Source organism: Lepus europaeus, chromosome 2, assembly GCF_033115175.1.
Source record: "Lepus europaeus isolate LE1 chromosome 2, mLepTim1.pri, whole genome shotgun sequence".
NCBI lineage: Eukaryota > Metazoa > Chordata > Mammalia > Lagomorpha > Leporidae > Lepus > Lepus europaeus.
Genome location: NC_084828.1, coordinates 68,256,500 through 68,281,496, shown reverse-complemented (window position 1 = coordinate 68,281,496; position 24,997 = coordinate 68,256,500). Strand labels below are relative to the sequence as shown.

General features: G+C 38.2%; 1 protein-coding gene across 1 annotated transcript in view; it reads left to right on the top strand.

Annotated features, from left to right (window-relative positions):
• Positions 1–211: 211 nt before the first annotated feature.
• The window catches only part of SLC9C1 (solute carrier family 9 member C1), a 113,647-nt gene continuing 88,861 nt past the window's right edge, over positions 212–24,997 (top strand). Inside the window, exons 1-5 of the mRNA XM_062180986.1 lie at positions 212–365; positions 1,347–1,447; positions 3,630–3,758; positions 4,969–5,134; positions 8,677–8,805. Of these exons, the coding sequence (XP_062036970.1) occupies positions 212–365; positions 1,347–1,447; positions 3,630–3,758; positions 4,969–5,134; positions 8,677–8,805 (679 nt within the window). The remainder of the gene's footprint in view (positions 366–1,346; positions 1,448–3,629; positions 3,759–4,968; positions 5,135–8,676; positions 8,806–24,997) is intronic.

Below are 24,997 nucleotides of genomic sequence, written 5' to 3'. Positions count from 1 at the left end.
CTCACTGCAACAAATATACAGAAAGTCGGAAGTATCCAGAAGGGAGAGGCATCCTTGATTTTGCCAGACTTTAAGATATTAGAATTAAAGGAGAAATATGTGTGTGTTTTTAAATAGAAAGTCAAGAAAAAATCTTACTTTCCTTTAACCCTCTTTGAGTTTTGCAGACAGACGTGGAGTCAGATTCAGACTCACTGTGAGATACAAGAAGATGAGTACTGATAATGCCATTAGTTTCAATTCCAATCCTAATAATAGAAGAAATACTGGCTCATGGCTGGAGCTGTTCAGAGTTTTGTTTTTGCATCCTGCTGAGGATCTCCCTGAAATCATCCTAATATTGTCCTTGATCTGTACCATCGGAGGTAAATATCACCCTTCCTTTGAGTTTAGTCCATAGGTTTATCTTATAAATGCTAGCATATAGAATTAAGGAGAGCAGCATCACTAGGAGATTAGAATTTTTTTCCCAAATTCATACCTTTGTCCCAATATTTTCAACAAAATGTATCAAACAATAATCTTCCTGAAAGAAGTCCTGAAGAATCTGATTTCCCTCTTCGTTTACTTCCTTTGATTCAAAGTGTTCACATCTTATTTGCTAGGTCAAGCAAATAAGATAAATCACATCTTATTTGCTAGGTAAAGCAAATGATTAAAATGATGAGGATAACTGAAACAAATAAGCAGACAAACAAGGGTGGGGATAGGAGATCTCATGGGTTTTATGCAAATAACAAGTTACTCTTAAGTCTATGGTAAGAAAAGAACATTGTAGAAACGAACAGAAAATACTGGCTTTGCCTTGATTAGCACTTGACTGAGCACTTTCTTTGACCTCTGTATTACAAAGTGGAAGAAATTAAAGGAAAGGAACTGTGGCAATTTTTTATTGCACTTTGACAATAATAAAGTTTAATATTTACCATGGGCTTTTGATGTGCAGTCGGTTACTGTTTTTTTTTCTTTCTTAAAGCAAATAACCCTAACTGGTTTCTCATTGTTCCTCAGCTTGAAGGAACCTCTTATTGTAGGATCACTAAATCTTTGATCCATGGAATTACAAATGCTACTGTAAATATTCCACTTGTAACCCAAGAAACAACGATTGTTAGCAGTGTTTATTAAGACTGCAAGGCAATATACATCCCAGGAAAGGGAAAGCAGGAACCTGGTATATCAACAATCACAGAGATTCTACTTGGCTATGGGGGTGGGTTTGAATGATAGGAAATTAGCAATGAAACAGTATTTCACTGTCTTTTATATTAAGAAATTACATTACATTAAAAGTTCTACAAATGTGATATTTAATTACCTGTCCATACAACATGTTTTTTTTCTAGCATTTTTAAACCTGCACTTGAAAGACTTTCCAATTCCTCTCCCTGTGATACTATTTTTACTTGGATGCAGTTTTGAAATTCTAAGTTTTACTTCTTTCCAGGTATGGAAATTTTGCACTATATTTAAGAATCAAAAAATACAAAGATAGCTTAAGAAAATTTGCAAAAATACTTGTCTCCTCACTGCTTTGCCAGTCAGTAGATGTTTATTGTGTAGATAACATCAGATCAGATGTGTAGAGAAAGGATCCAGGTCCAAAAAAGTGGATATGTGCCTAAAATTGAATACACCCTGAGTCTGAAATGATACAGGGAGTTCAGACGTAGCTACTGAGCTCATTTTCCATGAACATATTAAAGAGCCATGATAGTTAAAGTAGCAAAATAGTTGGAGACAGTTGGAGTCAGGTAGAGAAGGGAAAGAATTCTTACTCAAGGTACACAGATGGCATTGTTGACACATTAGACAGTTCTCTAGCACAGGAGTTTGTCACAAAGCTTTTTGTAAAAAGCCGTATTACATTACACAAGATGTAAAGTCTCTGTCATAGCTATTCAATTCTACCCACTTAACTCAAAAGCAACCATAGAGAGCAAAGTACCATTGCTGAACTCCAATAAAACTTCATTTACAAAAATGAACGTTGGTCCAGATTGATTCTAGCACCCATAGTTTGCCAGTGACTGTCCCAACCAATCAGAGTAGAACCTGTGTGAAAATGATTGAATTTAGCCAGTGATGTTTACAGAAAATACATACTTATGTGTGAACCAGAGCAGGTTATTACTTCATTTGTCATAAACAGGTTTTATGATCATATAATTTTGGCATAAATTTGTCAGTAACTCAAGAACAGTGTAAGGTCCAAGATGCCACTTCACCTGTTTGCTAGTAAGCTAGCTTACCACAGTTTCACAGTCCTGGCAAAAGACATGACACTACTGGGCCAGAAACAAAAGACTTTATTATTCACATCCTTAGCAATAAGCAGAATATGTGCATTTTCCTATGCCTGCTTCTTGAATCCCAGTCCCTCAGAGACAAGAAAAGAGAGCCAGCTGAAATGCACACACATGGTGGGTCACGTAACAGGAGATGAAACCAGAACTCAGAAAACCCAAATCATTTATAATGATAGTAAGTTTCCTTGCTTTTTAACCCCAGAAAAACACATTCTCTTTATTACATTGGACAATAAAATAAACCTGCCCTTGGCTCTGGAGGAAGACACTGGCTTCCTCTTAAAAGGTTGTTAGCCATATCAGCATTCATGAAAAGATCATCTTGAAGAAAAGCAATCAGTACATCCAATCATAAGAAACAGAGGGGAAAAAAAGAGATCCAAGGAGAACTATTTCCCTAATGCAAATTCATCACCTAATACAGTATGTACTGTTTCCTTAATGAATAAAATTTGAATAGATGCCCACAATAGGATTTACTAATACTAGCTACATTCTTATGATAAGCATCATTTATTCCCAAAACTGCAAAAACTTTCCAGTCTTTTTTTTTTTTTTGGACAGGCAGAGTGGACAGTAGAGGGAGACAGAGAGAAAGGTCTTCCTTTGCCATTGGTTCACCCTCCAATGGCCGCCGCGGTAGGCGCGCTGTGGCCGGTGCACCGCGCAGTTCTGATGGCAGGAGCCAGGTGCTTCTCCTGATCTCCCATGGGGTGCAGGGCCCAAGCACTTGGGCCATCCTCCACTGCACTCCCTGGCCACAGCAGAGAGCTGGCCTGGAAGAGGGGCAACCGGGACAGGATCGGTGCCCCGACTGGGACTAGAACCCGGTGTGCCGGCGCCGCAAGGCGGAGGATTAGCCTACTGAGCCACGGCGCCGGCCAAACTTTCCAGTCTTTATCTCTGAAAGTCTTTTTATTCTTTCCACTTACATCTATATATATGGCTACCTACACCTACATCTATATAAATCATGGCTAATTACAGTTTCTGGAGTTTGATAGAACCATTTATTCCTTTGTGAGTTTTGTGCATGGTAGTTCACCTATCTGAAATCTCTGCTTCCTCTTGTAAGCCCGAAAATCCACTATATATTCTCTAGTACCATGTCAGTGTGTTTCCTATACTTGATATTTAATAATAAATGAGTACATTTATAACTGATAATCTGATAGAAAATTATGAAAATTCAACATCAGTTCTTACTATCTTGTGATGTATTTTTTTAAAAAACTATGTTGCTAGAGATAAAAGTGCTTGACAGATATCTCATGCTAACAGATCGATGAACAAAAGAAAAAAATATTTTTATGTTACTAGATCCAAAGCTATGCAGATGCCATACAATGGATGAGTCCAGACTTATTTTTTGGTATATTTACACCAGTAATTATCTTTAATGTTGCATTTGACATGGATGTATACATGCTCCATAAGTTATTGTGGCAGGTAAGCGTTCTTTTTCACTAATATCATTCACTCAAGGACCACATGATACCTATGCTATCTACCTACCACATGCAGGTCAGATTTTTTAAAATTTTGCTCCAAATAGACAGCAAAGAAGACAGAGAAAATTAAAGGGAATGAGAGTAGTAAATTTAGTTTCTTATGTTAGTGAATAAATCATTTTCTTGACAATTGTCTATTGAAGACCCAGGGGATAAAAACAAGGAGGAAAAAAAGTAATTCTGAAAAATCTGACTGGTAGAACTTTCATATCAATTATAATTTTATTTCTGAGATGTCAGCAGAGAACTATTATGAAAGACAGTGGCTCCAGTAAAAGGAAATTGCTGAGAAAGTCATGTTTCACATTCCCTAATCTAAAGTTTCCTATACCCAGAAGTAAAAGAACAAAAGCAGCAAAGGTAACTTCACAGATGCAGCTATATTCCTAATTGACAAGCCATGTGATATTTTAAAGATTTTTTTAAAAAGTTTTACTGGAGGGAGGGGTGGTGTGGAGAGAGATGCTTGTTCACTCCATAAGTAGCCACAACAGCTTGGACTGTACCAGGCTGATGCCAGAAACTCCTTCCGGATCTCCTTCGGGGGGGCGAAATTCAAGTACTTGCGTCATCATCTGCTGCCTCCCAGGATGCATTAGTAGGGAGCTGGATAGTGAGTAGAGTAACCAGGACTTGAACTGGCACTCCATATGCGATGCAGGTGACACAAGTGGTGGCTTAACCGACTGCACCACAATGCCCACCTGTATCAGGAAAAGACCCTGAAATAAAATATTTCATAATATTCATAAACAGGAATTAAATTTCCTTCAATGTAATTGAAACAGTTTTGTAAGTATGAGGCCATCGCCTAAATTGTATAGAAACAAAACTACTAGAATAATTTATATTCTAAACCAAATGCAGGCACAAGAAGTTCTGACAAATCACAAAAAGATGAAATTGCAAGACCAAAGAACTGAAAGTAACTTGTGTTGGCTCAGATGAGCACTGCTGAGCCCTTTCGTAGATCCGTGTTGCAGGCAGGGGAAGTAGTTGGAGCAGGATGAGCTAAATGGCCCCACACCTGTGTCTGTTTGTGGGCGGGCACTCTTAGTGCTGGCTACATTTCTGATAATCCTGATTATCAGCTTTTTTAAATGGAATACGAAAGCAAGCTGACATTTTATTTTAAAATTTCTTTGCAGATACTTTTAATTACGATTCCCGGCTTTGTGATTAATTATATCTTAATCCTTTGGTACCTGCAAACTGTGAATAAATTATTTTTGAAGACCATACCATGGTTCTTATTTGCAGCTATCCTTGTGAGTTCAGATCCTATGCTGACTGCAGCTGCTATAAGAGATCTAGGTAGATATATCATTCTCTTTTCCTATTTTGAAAATGTGATGTTATAAAATCAACTTGTCTTCATGTTAACACCTTTTCTTTGTGGTAGCTTTTCCCTGTGTAATGTGATGTTGTGAGGGATTGGGGATTGAGTGTTGAACAGAGGTTCTGCAAGTGATGCTTAGAACAGAAGGAAATAGCTGTGATGCACTTACTTAGTATCCCTCCTCCCCCTAGAAAGCATTATATCCAGTTGCAGCAAAGGGCCAGAGATCATTTAGAATCTTTGATCTCCCTCGAGCCAGTAGAACAGTTCTGGAACATTACAAGATTCTGTGTAGGCTGTGGTAACACGTCTGGTGCCGGATATTTCTTTTCTTTTGAAAGCAGTCACTAGGATAATGGTAATTTTTAAATTGCCTTTGGAGTCATTGTCACCATAAAGACCAAATGCCTGAAAAGTTATAAGCAATAAAATTACCAATCATGTAATGTTTGCAGTATATACTTTTAAAGGAGACAGAAATCTATGTTTAAAATTAAGATGCCTAATTAATTTAACCCAGAAAACCAAAAAGGAAAAGAAAAATCTAAGTGTGCCTCATAAAGAAAAACAACATCCTAATTTCCCCCTCAGTCACTTTTCAATCATGATCGCTAGAAAAATTACTTTCATATGGAATATTAACATGGCATATCCATGCACATACACCATATACATTCTTTTAAATTTTATTTTCACCCTATAGCTAAAGGAAAAACAATTATTAGAGGCAAGTAGCAATAGGGTAGGGGAGACACAGCAAGTATAAATACGTGAATAAAGGAAGACTGACATAACTTGATTAAGAGAGCAAGGTGAGATTTTAGAAGGAAGAGCCAGCAAGCTGTTATTTAACCCACAAACCTTGTCTCCATCTCCATGCTCTCTTCCAGCGTACATCCCTACCTCTATGTAACTTGGCCAGTGTCCAGCATTTTTCTATTTAAAAATAATTGGGGGAGTTCAGTGATACCTGAGACCTGATCTCACATACCCCTAAACTTCTTAACTTGTAGTATAGTATTGTACGGCTTTTCTAGCCTGCCACTGTTGAATTTAAATAATCTGTTAGATAATCTTTGGATACCTTGCGAAGTTACTCATAAATTTTGGCCATCTTGCCATTACTTTGGGAACTTTTCTTTTCAATTTGCATCTTTCAAAAATATTTTTAAAAGTATTTCCCCTTGTAATATTTTTGCCAAAACTTATGAAAACAAGATGTATAACTATATATTTTACATGTATATCAATAATGTAAATTTTATAGATTTATATATGGATATAGATATCCTCAAAAAATCTGCCCAAGACTTCCAGGGGAGTATATGACTACATTCACATGTTTGTGAGCTTTTTGTAAAAGGTTTTTAATTCTTCTGTGCCCCATGTCTTTTATTTATTTCCAATCATTTTTTGCAACACTACTAATATTTTGTAAAATGGAATAATTACACAAGAAGATCACTTAAGTCTTGGCGAGAAGGGAACAACTGCAAATGCAGTGGCTTGAAACAGCAGTTATTGCCGTTTCTCATGAGTCTGGGACTTCCGACGGCATGGACTGGACTCTGCTGATGTTGGCTAGGTTCACTACTGCATCTACAGCCAGCTGGCAGGTGGTTTGTGGGCTAAGGGAACCTAGCATGGCTCCAGCTGAGAAGATCTGCCTTTCCTCCATGGCTCTCTCAATGTTATTCAAGAGGGTAGCCAGGAAATGCTCTCACTGTGGCGGGAAGTTTTCAGAGCAAGGAAGCAGTCTCTACCGCGAAGGGCATGGCTATAGGAGAGAAGAACTAGAACATCAAAGCCACTGAATCTCACAGGACAGATGGCTTTGACTGTTCTTCTTTTCTATTAGCCCATGTATTGTAATTGGGTTGTGGTCATAGTTTCAGAGTGTTCATTCACAGAATGGACTTTCGTATTTCCCTCCGATGGAGTTTAGGAAATCACTACAGATGCTCAGAATTATCCTGTTGCCACTCTAGGCACAGTTCATGGCAGAGGCAAAGGAAAACTGATAGCTAAACGTGGAATGTCATCATAAATAGAAAACAATTAGAATGTAGATAAAATCAAGATGTGCTCCATTAATGGAACTTGACTCCTATAACCACAGAAAGACGTGTGTGTGAAAGGCAGGTAGTTTGGAGCTCTCACTAGATTATCTGGGCATTTCCCTTAATACTTAAGTGCTGTGTTATAAAGTCTTGATCTTTGATTTACTTTATCCCTCAATCATTATTTTCTGTCTTGCTTTAAATATATCTAATTTATAGTGCTTCCATTTATATAGGCCAAATCACTGAATTTAAAGAAATTTTATATTTTTTTCTATACTTTGAAATGAGGAATGACAGCTCTAGTTAATTATCTTATTTAATATAAATAGAATGGACCATAGTTAATTTGGCACTGAATTATGAATATCTAACCTAACTTGCAGTTGATAAGAGCCCATGAGAGTATTGTAGGCATGGAAAGCCAAGACACTCTGGAAAAAAAAAAAGACCTAAATGAAAGATCTCTGTGAGTGAGATCCCAGTGGAAAGAACGGGGCCATCAAAGAAGGAGGTACCTTTCTCTGAAGGGAGGAGAGAACTTCCACTTTGACTATGACCCTATCAGAATAAGATCAAAGTCAGCGAACTCTAAAGGCTTCCATAGCCCTGACAACTCATGACTAGAGCCTAGGGAGATTACTGACGCCATGAACAGGAGTGTCAAATTGTTAAGTCAGCAACAGGAGTCACTGTGTACTTACGTCTCATGTGGGATCTGTCCTTAATGTGTTGTCTAATGTGAAGTGATGCTATAACTAGTACTGAAACAGTATTTTTATACTTTGTGTTTCTGTGTGGGTACAAACTGATGAGGTCTTTACTAATTATATACTGAATTGATCTTCTGTATATAAAGATAATTGGAAATGAAAAAAAAAAACAACCTGGTGTTAAATTGGAAATGGCATAGAAAATTAATTAATTTAAAAAAAATATTATGTAGGATCTCTGTCTTTAATGTGCTGTACACTGTTATTTAATGCTATAACTAGTACTCCAATGGTAGTTTTTTCACTTTGTGTTGCTATATGGGGCAAACTGTTGAAATCTTTACCTAATATATACTAAACTGATCTTCTGTATATAAAGAGAATTGAAAATGAATCTTGATGTGAATGGAAGGGGAGAGGGAGCGGGAAAGGGGAGGGTTGCGGGCGGGAGGGAAGTTATGGGAGGGGGGAAGCCATTGTAACCCATAAGCTGTACTTTGGAAATTTATATTCATTAAATAAAAGTTTAATAAATGAAAAAACAAAACAAAAAAAAGAGTACTGTAAAAACTTTCCTTTAAGTGAGTTTTTAAAAATGAATAAAGTTTGAGATAGTAGTGGAAATTGTGTGAGATAAATCCATAGCTATAAATGCCTTTCTACCTCGTAATAAAAATTTATTATTTAATATTGATGAAATCGTTCTTATTTTAAAAAATCTTCTTCTCTCTTTGATATACACAGGTCTTTCTAGAGGCCTCACCAATTTAATTAATGGAGAAAGTCTGATGACCTCTGTTATATCATTAATTCTATTTAACAGTGTTGTAAATACTAACTTCAGAAGACAACATAAGATAAACAGTACTTTAGGTAAGCACCTATTTTTTTCTTAATTACTTTAAAATCAGAATGATTTATTTCTAAAAACTGACATGAGTTTTTTAGTATCTTACCATAAGTTGTGCTCTTAGAAATATAATACTCAGGGGTCAGCATTGTGGTACAGCAGGTTATGGCACTGCTTACAATGTTGACATCCCATATTGGAGTTCTGTTTGAGTTCTAGCAGCTCTATTTCTCATCCAGTTCCCTGATAATGCACCTGGGAAAGTGGTGGATGATGGCCAAGTATTTGGGCCCATGCCAATCATGTGGGAGATTCAGTTGGAGCTCTGGACTCCTGGCTCTGGCCTGGCCCAGCCCTGGGTCATTGTGGTCATTTAAGGAGTGAACCAGCATATGGGAGATCTCTTTCTCTTCCTCTCTATCATTCTGTCTTTCCAATAAATAAAATAAATCTTTTTAAACAATCAACAAAAAGGATTTGTATAGTGATTTACTCTTTATATAGCTCTACCACACATTCCATATTTACTATTAGTTATAGTTTTGTCATGAGGTTTGATAGGGACTTTTCATGAGGATGCTTATAACAGCAGCATCCCACAGGCCTGATATGAATCAAAATGCTAGACCACAAAACAAAAGATTTTTTTTTAAGATTTTATTTATTTGAGAGGTAGAGTTAACAGACAGAGGGAGTGCCAGAAAGAAGGGTCTTCCATCAGCTGGTTCACTCCTCAAATGGCTGCAATGGCCAGCACTGGGCTGATCCAAAGCCAGGATCCAGGAGCTTCTCCCAGGTCTCCCATGTGGGTACAGGGGCCTAAGCACTCGGGTCACCTTCCACTGCTTTCCCAGACCATATGTTGAGAGCTGGATTGGAAGAGGAGCAGCCAGGACATGAACTGGTGCCCATATGGGATACTGGCACAACAGGCAAGAGTTTAGCCTACTATGCTACAGCACCAGCCCCCAGGACTTGGATTCTAACCTATGGGGTGTTGGTGTGCTAAGCATCTAAACCACTGCAGCAAATACCTTCCCCTTGGGGTCTTTTATAAGAGCACTCATCCCAGTCATGAAGGTTCCATTCACATGGTTGATCACCCTTCAAAGGCCCCCGCACCTCCTAATCCCATCGTGTTGTTAATTAAACTTTCAGCATATGAATCTTGAGGGGACACATATATTCTTAGCAGATAATAAGATGAGAAAGATATACTTCCACTTCTCAGGTAGCTTACCAGCTAATGGGAAGAAGGCACTGTGAAGAAATGGTACACAAATTACTGCAGGTACAGTAAGTGCTTTAGAATTTCAAAGAGACGAATGTTCCTTGAAGGGATTAAGAAAAGCTGCTTGTGGAGCATGATGTGGCCTAGTGGGTTAAGTCAACACTGGAAACCCATGTTGAAGTGCCAGTTGGAGGCCTGCCTGTGCTGCTTCTGAACCAGCTTCCTGCTAATGTGCTTGGGAAGGCAGCAGAAGATGGCCAAAGTAGGTGGGGCCCTGCCACCCACGTGGGAGATCTGGATGGAGTTCTTCCTCCTGGTTTTGACCTGGCCCAGCCCTGACTGCTACAGCCACTTGGGGAGTAAACAAACAGATGGAAGCACTCTCTCTCTCCCTCTCTCTCTCTGCTACTCTGACTCTCAAATAAATAAATAAGCAAACGAATCTTCAGGCAACTTGAAGGCTGGGTGAGATTTTGACAGATGGAAGTAGTAATAAAAAAGAACAATCCAGGAAGATGAGAAACGAAGGTGGAAACATTCAGGGTAAAGTTGGAATGGAAAATAGAGTGAATTCAGGCTAGAAAAATAGGGTAGGGCCAGTTAGAGGGTCTTAGGTGGCAGATTAATAAGTTTATCATTAATGGGCAAGTCCTTGGGTTTCCCCTGTGTAGGTGAGTACCTACCAGAGCTCAGTTTTGAAAAGAGTAATCTGCAAAGAGATGGAATAGAAGTTGAAACACTCATTATGATGAGACTCTCTTACCTAAGGTAGGAGCTTATTAGAGGGCAAGCAGAGATGGAAATTTTGGCTAAGGCATAAGAGTGAAATAACATTTTAAGATATGGTAAATCTTGTTCATTCATGTGTACAGTCAATGATTATTTATTGAGTACCTATCATAACCTGGCACTGCTACTGTTAGGTGCAAGAGAAAAAGGAAGACTAAGAAAGGCAAGGTCCCTTCTCAGGGAGCTTGCCGTCTAATGAATGAGATAGATGACTAATCAAACAAATAATTTCAAACTGTCATAAGTTTATTGAAGAAAGAAAAGAGCAAGGATTGTAAGATTTTTTTATAAGGACAGATAACAAATAATTTAAGCATTGTAGACTGTAAAGTTTCTGCCATTGTAACACAAAAACAGACACACACGGGACATAAAGGAATGGGCATGGCTGTGTACCACTAAAACTTTATATACACAAGTGGGTGGAGGTTGAATTTGACCAACAGTCTGAGTCTGTCATTGGCTGACTCATAACACAGTGGTAATCATCCTAGTTATAAGATCAACTGTTGAGGAAAGGCAGTGCGTGTGTTCAAGTGACACAGAGGTACTAGCCTAACACTATGGTCAAATGCCAGTGTTGTTCACTCACTCGATCTCATCATATAGGCAACTGTGTCACATCAACATCACAAGATGAAGGGTGAGTAGAGTAGAGTAAAATATTTTGAGAAACAGACCACATTCACAAAATTTATTATAATCTATTTTATTGTTGATGTCTAATTTATCAATGAAACTTTGTCCTAAGTATATATGTTTAGGAAAAAGCATTGTGTATATAGGGTGGTTTCATACTATCCGTGGTTTCAGGCATCCACTTAGAACATATCCTCCAAAAGATGTTTTTTATGTGCTAAACATAAGATAAGAAAACAAGCCAAGTAGCTTTCCCACAAGTGGTGAGAGGAGGCAGCTTCCTTTTTCTTCTTTGGACTGTCTGTCTCCCATGAGGCAACACAGAAAACTGTCAACTCAGGGAAGAAGTGGACTTATGAGGCCATCTGCAGGACAGAGAGCAAAGCTACTAAGCTTTCTTTTGCAAGGTGCTTAACAGTTCTCTTTAATTACTTTCACATGGCCCTGAACCATGGTCATGTTTTTGTCCACTCTATCATGTGCTTCTGTGAATATAAAAAACAGATGGTATATGGACAATTATAATGAATAATTGTAAAGTATGCAGCTGCATAATCACTTACAACCAGACATATATGATTACAGCACCTCCTGATGCATCGTATCTGCCCCCTCTTTGGTCAAAACACCCATCTTCCTCCTAGAGATATTGTTCTCAATGTCCAGTTTCTGAACATTTGTATAGTGAGTGGAGGCAGGTCCACAGGACCATTTTAAAGCATAAACATTCATAAAACTAAAAATATTTCCATAATAAAAATGAGATATTTACCTATTTTATTTTGTTGGCACTTTCAGTGATTATAATAGTCTTGAGAAACAGTTTGTATACTGTTCTACTCACTAGATGTCTTCTTTGTCCTAATGCCCTCTGCAGTGTTGTCTCATTCCAGCATCACTCCAGTCCCTTGAAAAACAAATGTTTAGGAAGTATCTCCATGCCATGTTCTAACCCAATATAGGTCTGTATGATGCCAAAGCATCCACAGTGTTGAGGTGGGATTCTTCTACTGCCCTTCCTTCTTCAAATTACCTTTCCAACCACTCAGGAAGGGGAGGTTTTAGTTGTAATTGTTTACCATGTCCCTGGAGAGTGTTTCATTGTTAAGCATCTAGAGACCCTGTTTTCCTCTGTTCTGATCCACCTCTGCTTACCTTATTTATAATCATATCTAAAACTCAGAAGTGGACTACTGCTACCTTTAAGATCCATTCTGAGTACCACTACCCCTATCATCTCTTCCTCAGAGTTACTCATCTATACTGCGGACAATTACCCATAAAGCATACAAGGCATTTACCTTTAGCATGGGGATTTGCAAGCAATAAACTGATAAAGAGTTCCATATCTAGTGTTCATTTCCCCAAGTCATGCAGCTTGAAACACCTGTAGGGAACTGGGAACCTCAGTTCAGCACAGAAAAACACATCATTTTGAAGTGCGTCAAATGTATGATGTCTGGAAAGCCATGAAAACACCCATACAAAATCTTCTAAAATCAAGAGTACAAAGAGAGGTGATCCTGTATGGCACTCAGAAATTTCACCATGAAACTTCCTGGAAATAAAACCTTCCTGAAGATAATTAAGAAGAAATTTCTGCTTCAGATACTTCCAAGAGAAAGGCAATTCTTGGGGTAACTGAAAAGATAAAGGAATACAATTACACATGCCAATTAGGAAGATCCATGTGTAGCTGCTAAACACAATCCAGTATTATACCAGGACATGCCGTCTCAGCTGGTCGTGTCGCCAGCTACCTCTGCTTCTTCACAGCCAGCTCCTGACTGGGAAATGCTATATCGCCGAGACAAGGTAGGAAGACATTTCTGCAGCAGCCTGCCACTGACAATGTTGACTGAGGGGAGAATTCCACAGTCCCTCAGGGACTCCAAGTCCAGCCTGGAGGAGGTCTATATATAACAAACCAACAGCCAATATATACAAATGGGGAAGAGCTGAAAGCCTTTTACCTCAGATCCAGAACAAGACAAAGATGTCTACTTTCACCACTGTCATTCAATGTGGTATTGGAGTTACTAGCCAGAGCAGTTAAAGGGAAAAAGAAACAGGGGCATCAAAAATGGGAGGGAGAAAGTCAAAATATCTATGTTTGGTGATGACATGATGTTGTACATGGAAAAACCTAATCACTCCACCTAAAAGCAGTTATAACTGATGAATCAAGTCAGTAAAGTACAGATTACAAAATAAACATATTAAAAGCAGTCATTTTTATATGCTAATGATGAGCTAACTAAAAGCAAAATCAAGGAAGAAATTTCATTTATAATAGCCACAAAAAATAAATATTTAGGTATAAATTTAACCGGAGATGTTTCTCTACAATGAAAATTATCAAACATTGATGAAAGAAATCATCAAGGACACAAAAAAAGGAAAGATATTCCTTGATCATGGACTGGAAGAATTAATATCAATAAAATGTCTATACTATTATAAAGCCATCTACAGATTCATTGCAACTTACATCATAATACCAATGACATTCTTTACAGAATTAGAAAGAACAATCCTAAATTTCATATGGAATCACAAAAGCCCCTGAAGACCCAAAGTCAACCTGTTCAAAAAAATCAGTCTGGAGGCATCACAATAGCTGGCTTCAAAGTGTGCTACAAAGCTATAATAATTAAAACAGCATGGTATTGATATAAAACCCAACACATAGATCAATGGAACACAATAGCCAGAAATTAATCCATGTACATGCAGCGAGTTGATTTTTTGACAAAAGTCCCCAGACCATACACTGAGGTAAGGATAATCTCTTGAATAAATGATGCCAGCAAAACTGAATGTATATATGTAGAAGAATGAAATTAGATCCCTACCTCTCACCATATATCAAAGATCTAAATTTAACACTTGATACTATGAAGTTTCTGGAAGAAAATTTAGGGAAAACCCTAAATGATGATAACTTCTTGGATAAGACCTCCAAAATACAGGAAACAGCAGCAAAACAAGACAAATGAGATTATATCAAACTTGGAAGCTTCTGCACAGTAAAGGAAACAATAGAGTGAAGAGACATCCAACAGAATGGGAAAAAATATTTGCAAGCTACTTATCTGACAAAGGATTAATAATCAGAATGTTTCAGCAATTCAAAAAACACAATAATAAAAACAATAGTCCTGTTAACAAATGGGCAAAAGACTTCAGTAGACAGTTCTTAAAAGAACAAATACAAATGGCCAACAATATATAAAAAAATGCTCAACATCACTAGCTATCAGGGAAATGCAAATCAAAAACACAATGAGATATCAAATCACCACTGTCAGAATACTATTTTATGAAAGACAGAGTAGCAAATGCTGGTGAGGATGTAGAGAAAGGAGAACTCTTATACACTGTTGGTGGGAATATATATTAGTACAGTCATTGTGGTAAACAGTGTAGTTAAAAAATGAGGAACAGACTTGGTATACGATCCAGCAGTCCCACTCCTGGGTATGTACCTAAATGACATGAACACACTGTATCAAAAAGAAACTCACGTCACCATGTTTATAGCAGCACTGTTCACAACAGCCAAAACATTGAATCAACCAAGGTTGATTTTATTTACATGTGTGTGTATATATATGATGGAATGTACAAGATTCACACACACACACATACACACACATACATGATAGAATAATATTCAGCTGTAAAAAATGAATGAAATTCTATCACAATAAAAATGTTGCATCTGGAGCACAATCATGCTGAGTGAATAAGCCAGATATATGTGAAAGCTAAAATTTTTTTAAAAATCAACACCAAAAACTAACAGAAAGCAATGTTTGTGTGTATCTGCTTTGTTGTAATTAGAGTGTTTTGTCTCAGTTTTAAAAAAAATTTTTGTCAAATATTATTAGGCAAGTAAAGGAAGAAAGTTGATTTTTCCTGTATACATCTCCCTGCCTATTTTTTTCAGTTGCAATGTGGTTTTGTGCTATAAAAGCAAACCAAGAAAATACTTCTATTTTTACAATAAAATTATATACTACTAGTTTTAATAATCTGTGGTAGCTTTAAAATATATTGTATATGAGTGAAATTGACATTGTTTCCTCATTTGGTTATTTTTATAGCCCTTGTCTATATTCTTTCTGAACTATGGTCTTCTTACATCTTACTTTTTATTTTTTTTTCATGTTAGGCATGTATCTATTTTTTTTAAACTTTTATTTAATGAATATAAATTTCCAAAGTACAGCTTATGGATTACAATGGCTTTTTCCACCCCATAACTTCCCTCCCACCCGCAACTCTCCCCTTTCCCGCTCCCTCTCCCCTTCCATTCACATCAAAATTCATTTTCAATTCTCTTTATATACAGAAGATCAGTTTAGTATATATTAAGTAAAGATTTCAACAGTTTGCACCCATATAGCAACACAAAGTGAAAAATACTGTTGGAGTACTAGTTATAGCATTAAAGCACAATGTACAGCACATTAAGGACAGAGATCCTACATGATTTTTTTAAAAAATTGATTAATTTCCTATGCTATTTCCAATTTAACACCAGGTTGTTGCTTTGTTCATTTCCAATTATCTTTATATACAGAAGATCAATTCAGTATATACTAAGTAAAGATTTCTTTTTTTTTTATTTTTTTTTAACTTTTATTTAATGAATATAAATTTCCAGCGTACAGCTTATGGATTACAATGGCTTCCCCCCCCCCCAATAACTTCCCTCCAACCCGCAACCCTCCCCCCTCCCGCTCCCTCTCCCCTTCCATTTGCATCAAGATTCATTTTCAATTCTCTTTATATACAGAAGATCAATTTAGTATAAAGATTTCAACAGTTTGCACCCACATAGAAACACAAAGTGAAACATACTGTTTGAGTACTAGTTATAGCATTAAATCACAATGTACAGCACATTAAGGACAGAGATCCCACATGAGGAGCAAGTGCACAGTGGCTCCTGTTGTTGACCCAACAAATTGACACTCTAGTTTATGGCGCCAGTAACCATCCTAGGCTGTCGTCATGAGTTGCCAAGGCTATGGAAGCCTTCCAAGTTCACCGACTCTGCTCATATTTAGACAAGGTCATAAAAGAAAGGGTGAGGATAGTAACCAATGATCCTAAGAGTGGCATTTACCAGGTTTGAACAATTATACAGCATTAAGTGGGGAAGAGGATCATCAGTACACACAGGTTGGGAGTAGAGCCATTGGTGGTAGAGTAGAGGTTATGATTACAAAGGAATGAGGCCCAAGTGCACTAGACAGGGCCTAGAACAAAGGACAGAGTCATTATTAGAGGAGCTAAGAAAGGTGCTGTCTAAGCTACAATTAAGTTTTCTGATTGAGAGGCAAATAGAACCTGATAGAAGGGGCTTGATAATAATCTGGTGGGCTTTAGGCCTTGTAAATTCAGAGGCCCAGACCTATCTATCTCTTCACATGGGGTATATCCTAAGGGAGGTGTGAACCTCCTAGGGGAAGGCACTCTGTTGACTTTCATTACTTGGCTGGCCTGGGAGGAGAGCTGGCCAGGTAAATGCAGGTGGCATCTCTAACAAGAAATTTACAGTTCTGCCTGCAATGTTGCTGACCCTACTTGACCATCCCCTCAGCTGCAGTGGTCACTTTGGAAGTTGGGCTGAGTGAAGGGCTTTTCAGCTTAGAGCCAATAAGATCTGTGGCTCTGACCTGGGCATCCTTCGACTCCAGGGCAGGTCCATTTCCAGTGATCCAACTCTTGGCAGAGCTGCCAGGGCTCTTCACAAGCTGACTTCTGCTGAAGCCCAGGCTTACCACATTGAAAGCCACTGCAGTGGACTGGCCTGTTGGGTCTCCTTGAGGGCAGATCACTGTACAGATCAGCCATTAATAGGCCTGCCACCCATTGCTTCTGATGCCGAGCTTTCTTTTCCTCCTGGTTTGTGTTAAAGCAGACCAGAGGATGCAAGTCAAGGGAGTGCCCGTGTCCCATCTCTAATCTTCGGTGGCCTGAACTACAAGTCTATAGTCACAGGCATGTTCTGTAGTAGTTTTTCTAAGGTAGACAATGCCCATGAGGAAAATTATATTCTCACTTTAAAACTTTCTTTCCCTTTGGTCTGAAAGGGAGGTTTTTTCTACTTACTGTATACTTCGCTGATGGCGAAGTGAATCTAGCTATGAGATTATTATTTAAGTTCTTATTTTGGCTATGCTATTGCAGAAAAATGTTAGCCATCTCTTTTATAAGGTCTAAAGATTAAATTGTGCATCCTACAGATTCCTTCATAATAGAATTAGTTTCCTACCTTGAAGAGAATAGAGAAATGAAAGAACAAGTTGGGCTTAGAATAGAGAAATGAGGGAGCAAGTCCTAGATCGCTTGCTGACAATAGCAATATCACATGAATACTTAGCAAACCGTTTCAACCATTAGATAACAACTTAAGAAAACATTTACCAGAAGGTCCAATGCCTTCTATAAATTTTAAGAATCATGTATTTGAAAACACCTCTTAAATATCTAACATGGTGTAGTTTGTTTAGCCAGTAAACTTAAGCACAACCATCTAAAATGTTTTTAGTTTCTTTCTACCAACAAGTCTAAAACATATGATACACAGATTCAGGTCCCACAAATTAAAATGTATCTTTGATTGATTTTAGCAGCTTAAATTTATGGACAATCTTATCTATAAGCCATTTAAAATAAAACTCTTAATAAAATTTCCCCATGTGGACATACAATATGTACACACATATAATATAGCATAACAGACCAATATATCAATTTTAATAATAGCTTTTAAAATCTTTAACTCTTTTTGTAGATTGCCAATTGATTTGAATTGCTTTTTCTTTTTAGTAACCTCAGTTAACCATACTTTCTCTCAGTTGGTACTGTTAATACATTATTGGCTTCATCTGTTTACAGAGCCATCCCAAAGTACTGAATACAATAAAAGTGGCTGGAAAAAGTCCATAGGAACCTATAGGAGGACAGCGAAACACAGAACCAACAACGCTTTAGTTTTATGAGCAGCAATATTCAAATTTTTGAAAAAAGCACATATTTAAATAACCCATAGCTCTTAATAAAAATTCAGCTGTTTTTGAACAAATAGAATTTAACAGACATCAAGAGAACATAATAGATTACTTTAACACATTGCTTTAACAGAGCATCAGAGTTTAATTCTATGTCAAAGAGAAATTGAGCTTCCTGTGATCTTTTGCTGTGAGGTTTCCTTCCTTTACCTTCTTTCATATTGGTGACCATGTTTCTGTGTTTCTGTGTGTAACACATCTTTAAGCATCTTTTGCAGGGCAGGATGAGTGGCAACAAATTCTTTCAGTTTCTGTTTGCTGTGAAAAGTCTTAATTTCACCTTCATTCACAAATGAGAGCTTTGCAGGATATAGTATTCTGGGCTGGCAGTTTTTCTCTCTTAGTACCTGGGCTATGTCTCGCCATTCCCTTCTAGCTTGTAGGGTTTCTGATGAGAAGTCTGCTGTGAGTCTAATTGGAGATCCTCTAAGAGTGATCCGACGTTTCTCTCTTGCACCTTTTAGGATCTTTTCTTTATGTTTCACTGTGGTGAGTTTGATTACAACATGTCGTGGTGAGGATCTCTTTTGGTCATGTTTATTAGGGGTTCTATAAGCTTCCTGTACTAAGATGCCTCTGTCCTTCTCCAAACCTGGGAAATTTTCTGCTAGTATCTCACTGAAAATGCCTTCTAATCCTTTCTCCCTCTCCATGCCTTCAGAAACTCCTAGAACCCGAATGTTGGGTTTTTTAATAGTATCCTGTAAATTCCTGACAATATTTTTTAGATTTCTAATTTCTTCTTCTTTTCTTTGGTTTGCCTGTTTCCTTTCCTGTTCTCTGTCTTCTAAGTCTGATATTCTCTCTTCTGCTTCGCCCATTCTGTTTTTAAGGCTCTCTAATGTGTTTGTCATTTGATCTATTGAACTCTTCATTTCATTATGATTTCTAGTCACTATCAGAGTTTCTTGTTCCACTAGTTGTTTCATTTCATTTTGATTCCTCCTTAATATTTCACTTTCACGAGAGAGATTTTCTATCTTGTCCATGAAGGATTTCTGTAGTTCAAGAATTTGTTTTTGAGAACTTCTTAATGTTCTTATCAATTTTTTGAGATCTGCTTCTTGCATTTCTTCGATCTCATCATCTTCATAATCTTGAATTGGGGTGTCTTTTTCATTTGGGGGTGTCATAGTTTCTTCCTTGTTCTTGTTAGCTTGGTTTTTGCGTTTGTTGTTTGGCATGTTGGAGATATTTGGTTTCTTCACTGTGGTGTTTTTTCTTGTTACACTATGGCTCTATATTAAGTGGACTGTCTGCTTTCAGTGGAGCCTTAGAGGCTTGAGATGAGTGTGGACTGAGAGCTGTGTTTGGTTCCTCAGGGCTGAGGGTGTGTCAAGGATGACACTCCCAGGTTAGGTGTGGTAAATCTCTCTTTTTTTGATTTAAAAGGGAAGTAATTCCGCACAGCTGAATGTAATTGGAGGTAGTTAGCAGGCAAATGATATACCCACAGGAGCCAGAGATCAGAAGCTCTTTCCCAAGGACCACACAGGGAATCTGTGCTGCCCTCAGTGTGGGCTCCAATTCTCCTGCAGTCTCCCACTGGGTTGCCAAGTTAGATGCTAATCTCCTGTTATTTCACCCCTCCCCCCAGAGTCAGGTTTTTCTGCTAGGCTCAGGGCTGGTGCAGACCTGAGGTCGCCCTGCTTATGACGTATGTCCAAAATGGCGCCTGCTCTGTCTTGCTCGCCTGTGAGAGGTGAGTGGAGAGAGAGAAACTTGTGTCCGTATCAGTCACTTTTTTTATTTTTTTTTCTCTCTCTTCTAGTTAGCCTGGTGAACTTTTCCCCACGGAGTTTCAAGCCTCGTTCCCTCTAGCCTCCTCTTTCCGCTTGCCTGCTGGTATCTCGGGCTATGGAGGTTCGGCTCACCTCGCGTTCCAGCGCTGGTGCGTTGAGTCTGCCGCTGGTGTCCCGAACTTGGGCTCCCACGCTCTCCACGCAGGTCCACTGTGAATCACTAGTTCCGGAAGAGTTTCCTCTGCTGTTTCATCCCCTACTCTTCCTTGACCCAGCAGTATCTCCACTTATATTAAACTTTCTCTCCCCCCGGACTAAGTGTGCTTCCTGCCTATTCTGCCATCTTGCCGCCTCTCCCTAAGTAAAGATTTCATCAGTTTGCACCCACACAGAAACACAAAGTGTAAAAATACTGTTTCAGTACTAGTTAATACCATTATTTCACATTGGACAACACATTAAGGACAGATCCCACATGAGACGTAAGTACACAGTGACTCCTTAACAATTTGACACTTAACAATTTGACACTCTTGTTTATGGCGTCAGTAATCTCCCTAGGCTCTAGTCATGAGTTGCCAAGGCTATGGAAGCCTGTAGGGTTTGCTGACTTCGATCTTATTCCAACAGGGTCATAGTCAAAGTGGAAGTTCTCTCCTCCCTTCAGAGAAAGGTACCTCCTTCTTTGATGGCCTGTTCTTTCCACTGGGATCTCACTCACAGAGATCTTTCATTTAGGCTTTTTTTTTTTTTTCCAGAGTGTCTTGGCTTTCCATGCCTAAAATACTCTCATGGGCTCTTGAGCCAGATCTGAATGCCTTAAGGGCTGATTATGAGGCCAGAATGCTGTGTAGGACATCTACCATTCTATGAATCTGCTGTGTCTCCCACTTCCCATGTTGGATCTTTCTCTCCCTTTTTGATTCTATCAGTTAGTATTAGCGGACACTAGTCTTGTTTGTGTGATCCCTTTGACTCTTAGACCTATCAGTAGGATCAATTGTGAACTGAAGATGATCATTTGGACTAGTGAGATGGCATTGGTACATGCCACCTTGATGGGATTGTGTTGGAATCCCCTGGCACGTTTCTAACTCCACCATTTGGGGCAAGTCCGATTGAGCATGTCCCAAATTGTACATCTCCTCCCTCTTTTTTTCCCACTCTTATATTTAACAGGGATCTCTTTTCAGTTAAAATTTAAACACCTAAGAATAATTGTGTGTTAATTACAGAGTTAACCACTAGTACTAGAACAAAAAAAATACTAAAATGGATAAAGTATTACATTGTACATCAACAGTCAGCACAAGAGCTGATCAAGTCACTGTTTCTCATAGTGTCCATTTGACTTCAACAGGTTTCCCCTTGGGTGCTCAGTTAGTTGTTGCTGATCAGGGAAAACAAATGAAATTTGTCTCTTTGGGACTGGCTTAATTCACTGAGCATGATGTTTTCCAGATTCCTCCATCTTGTTGCAAATGACCAGGTTTCATTGTTTTTGACTGCTGTATAGTATTCTATGGAGTACATGTCCCATATTTTCTTTATCCAGTCTAATGTTGATGGGCATTTGGGTTGGTTCCAGGTCTTAGCTATTGTGAATTGAGCTGCAATAAACATTAATGTGCAGATGGCTTTTTTGTTTGCCAATTTAATTTCCTTTGGGTAAATTCCAAGGAGTGGGATGGCTGTGTTGTATGGTAGAGTTATATTCAGGTTTCTGAGAAGTCTCCAGGCTGACTTCCATAGTGGCTTAACCAGTTTGCATTCCCACCAACAGTGGGTTAGTGTCCCTTTTTCCCCACATCCTCTCCAGCATCTATTGTTGGTAGATTTCTGAATGTGAGCCATTCTCACCGGGGTGAGGTGAAACCTCATTGTGGTTTTGATTTGCATTTCCCTGATGGCTACTGATCCTGAACATTTTTTCATGTGTCTGTTGGCCATTTGGATTTCCTCTTTGGAAAAATGTCTATTGAGGTCCTTGGCCCATCTCTTAAGTGGGTTGTTTGTTTTGTTGTTGTGGAGTTTCTTGATTTCTTTGTAGATTCCGGTTATCAACCCTTTATCTGTTGCATAGTTTGCAAATATTTTTTCCCATTCTGTCGGTTGCCTCTTCAGTTTCCTGACTGTTTCTTTTGAAGTACAGAAACTTCTCAATTTGATGCAATCCCAAATGTTAATTTTGGCTTTGACTGCCTGTGCTTCTGGGGTATTTTCCAAGAAGTCTTTGCCGGTACTTATATCTTGCAGGGTTTCTCCAATGCTCTCTAATAATTTGATGGTTTCGGGTCGTAGATTTAAGTCTTTAATCCATCTTGAGTGAATTTTTGTGTAAGGTGAAAGGTAGGAGTCTTGCTTCATGATTCTGCAGTGGAAATCCAATTTTCCCAGCACCATTTATTAAATAGACTATCTTACCCCAGGGATTGGTTTTGAATCCTTGATCAAATATAAGTTGGCTGTAGATGTTTGGATTGATTTCTGGTGTTTCTATTCTGTTCCATTGGTCTATCCATCTGTTTCTGTACCAGTACCATGCTGTTTTGATAACATCTGCCCTGTAGTATGTCCTGAAATCTGGTATTGTGATGCCTCTGGCTTTGTTTTTCTTGTACAAGATTGCTTTGGCTATTCGAGGTCTCCTGTGTCTCCATATGAATTTCAGCATCATTTTTTCCAGATCTGAGAAGAATGCCTTTGGTATTTTTATTGGTATTGCATTTAATCTGTAAATTGCTTTTGGGAGAATAGACATTTTGATGATATTGATTCTTCTAATCCATGAGCATGGAAGATTTCTCCATTTTTTGGTATCCTCTTCTATTTCTTTCTTTAAGGTTTTGTAATTTTCCTCGTAGAGATCTTTAACGTCCTTGGTTAAGTTTATTCCAAGGTATTTGATTGTTTTTGTATCTATTGTGAATGGGATTGATCTTAGAAGTTCTTCCTCAGCCATGGCATTGCCCGTGTATACAAAGGCTGTTGATTTTTGTGCATTGATTTTATAGCCTGCTACTTTGCCAAACTCTTCTATGAGTTCCAATAGTCTCTTAGTAGAGTTCTTTGGGTCCCCTAAATAAAGAATCATATCATCTGCAAAGAGGGATAGTTTGAGTTCTTCCTTCCCAATTTGTATCCCTTTAATTTCTTTTTCTTGCCTAATAGCTCTGGCTAAGACTTTCAGAACTATATTGAATAGCAGTGGTGAGAGTGGGCATCCCCGTCTGGTACCAGATCTCAGTGGGAATGCTTCCAACTTTTCCCCATTCAATAGGATGTTGGCCATGGGTTTTTCATAAATTGCTTTGATTGTATTGAGGAATGTTCCTTCCATACCCAGTTTGCTTAGAGTTTTCATCATGAAAGGGTGTTGTAATTTATCAAATGCTTTCTCTGTGTCTATTGAGAGAATCATGTGGTTTTTCTTCTGCAGTCTGTTAATGTGGTGTATCACGTTGATTGTTTTGCGAACACTGAACCATCCCTGCATACCAGGGATAAATCCCACTTGGTCTGGGTGGATGATCTTTCTGATGTGTTGTTGCATTCTATTGGCCAGAATTTTATTGAGGATTTTTGTATCTATGTTCATCAGGGATATTGGTCTGTAATTCTCTTTCAATGCTGCATCTTTTTCAGGCTTAGGAATTAAGGTGATGCTGGCTTCATAGTAAGAATTTGGGAGGATTCCCTCTTTTTCGATTGTTCTGAATAGTTTGAGAAGAGTTGGAGTTAGTTCTTCTTTAAATGTCTGGTAGAATTCAGCAGTGAATCCATCTGGTCCTGGGCTTTTCTTTGTTGGGAGGGCCTTTATGACTGTTTCAATTTCTGTGTCAGTTGTGGGTCTGTTTAGGTTTTCTATGTCTTCCTGGTTCATTTTAGGTAGGTTGCATGTGTCCAGGAATCTATCCATTTCTGATAGATTTCCCAGTTTGCTGGCATCAGGTCCTTGTAGTAATTTCTGATGATTCTTTTTATTTCTGTGGTGTCTGTTGTTACATTTCCATTTTCATCTCTGATCCTATTGATTTGGGTCTTTTCTCTTCTTTTTTAGTTAGTTGGGCCAGTGGGGTGTCAATTTTGTTTATTTTTTCAAAAAACCAGCTCCTCGTTTGGCTGATTTTTGTAATGTTTTTTTGGGTTCAATCCTGTTGATTTCTTCTCTGATTTTAATTATTTCTCTTCTACTAGATTTGGGTCTGGTTTGCTGCAGATTTTCTAGATCCTTGAGATGAACTGAAAGCTCATCTTTTTGGTGCCTTTCCAATTTCTTGATGTAGGCACCTATTGATAAAAACTTTCCTCTTAACACTGCTTTTGCTGTATCCCATAGGTTTTGGTATGTTGCGCTGTTATCCTCATTTACTTCCAGGAAATTTTTGATTTCTCTTTTAATTTCTTCTATTACCCATTGTTCATTCAGGAGCATGTTGTTCAATCTTCTTGTTTTGCACGTGCTGTAGGGATTCCCGAGTTGCTAATTTCCAACTTCATTCCTTTATGATCTGAGAAGCTGCATTGTATGATTCTAATTCTTTTGAATTTGCTGAGACTTGCTTTATGGCTTAGTATGTGGTCAATCTTAGAGAAGGCTCCATGTACTGCTGAGGAGAATGTAAATGCTTTCTGTGTAGGATGAAAAGTTCTGTAGATATCTGTTAGATCCATTTGGGCTATAGTGTCGTTTAAATCTATTGTCTCCTTGTTGATCTTCTGTCCT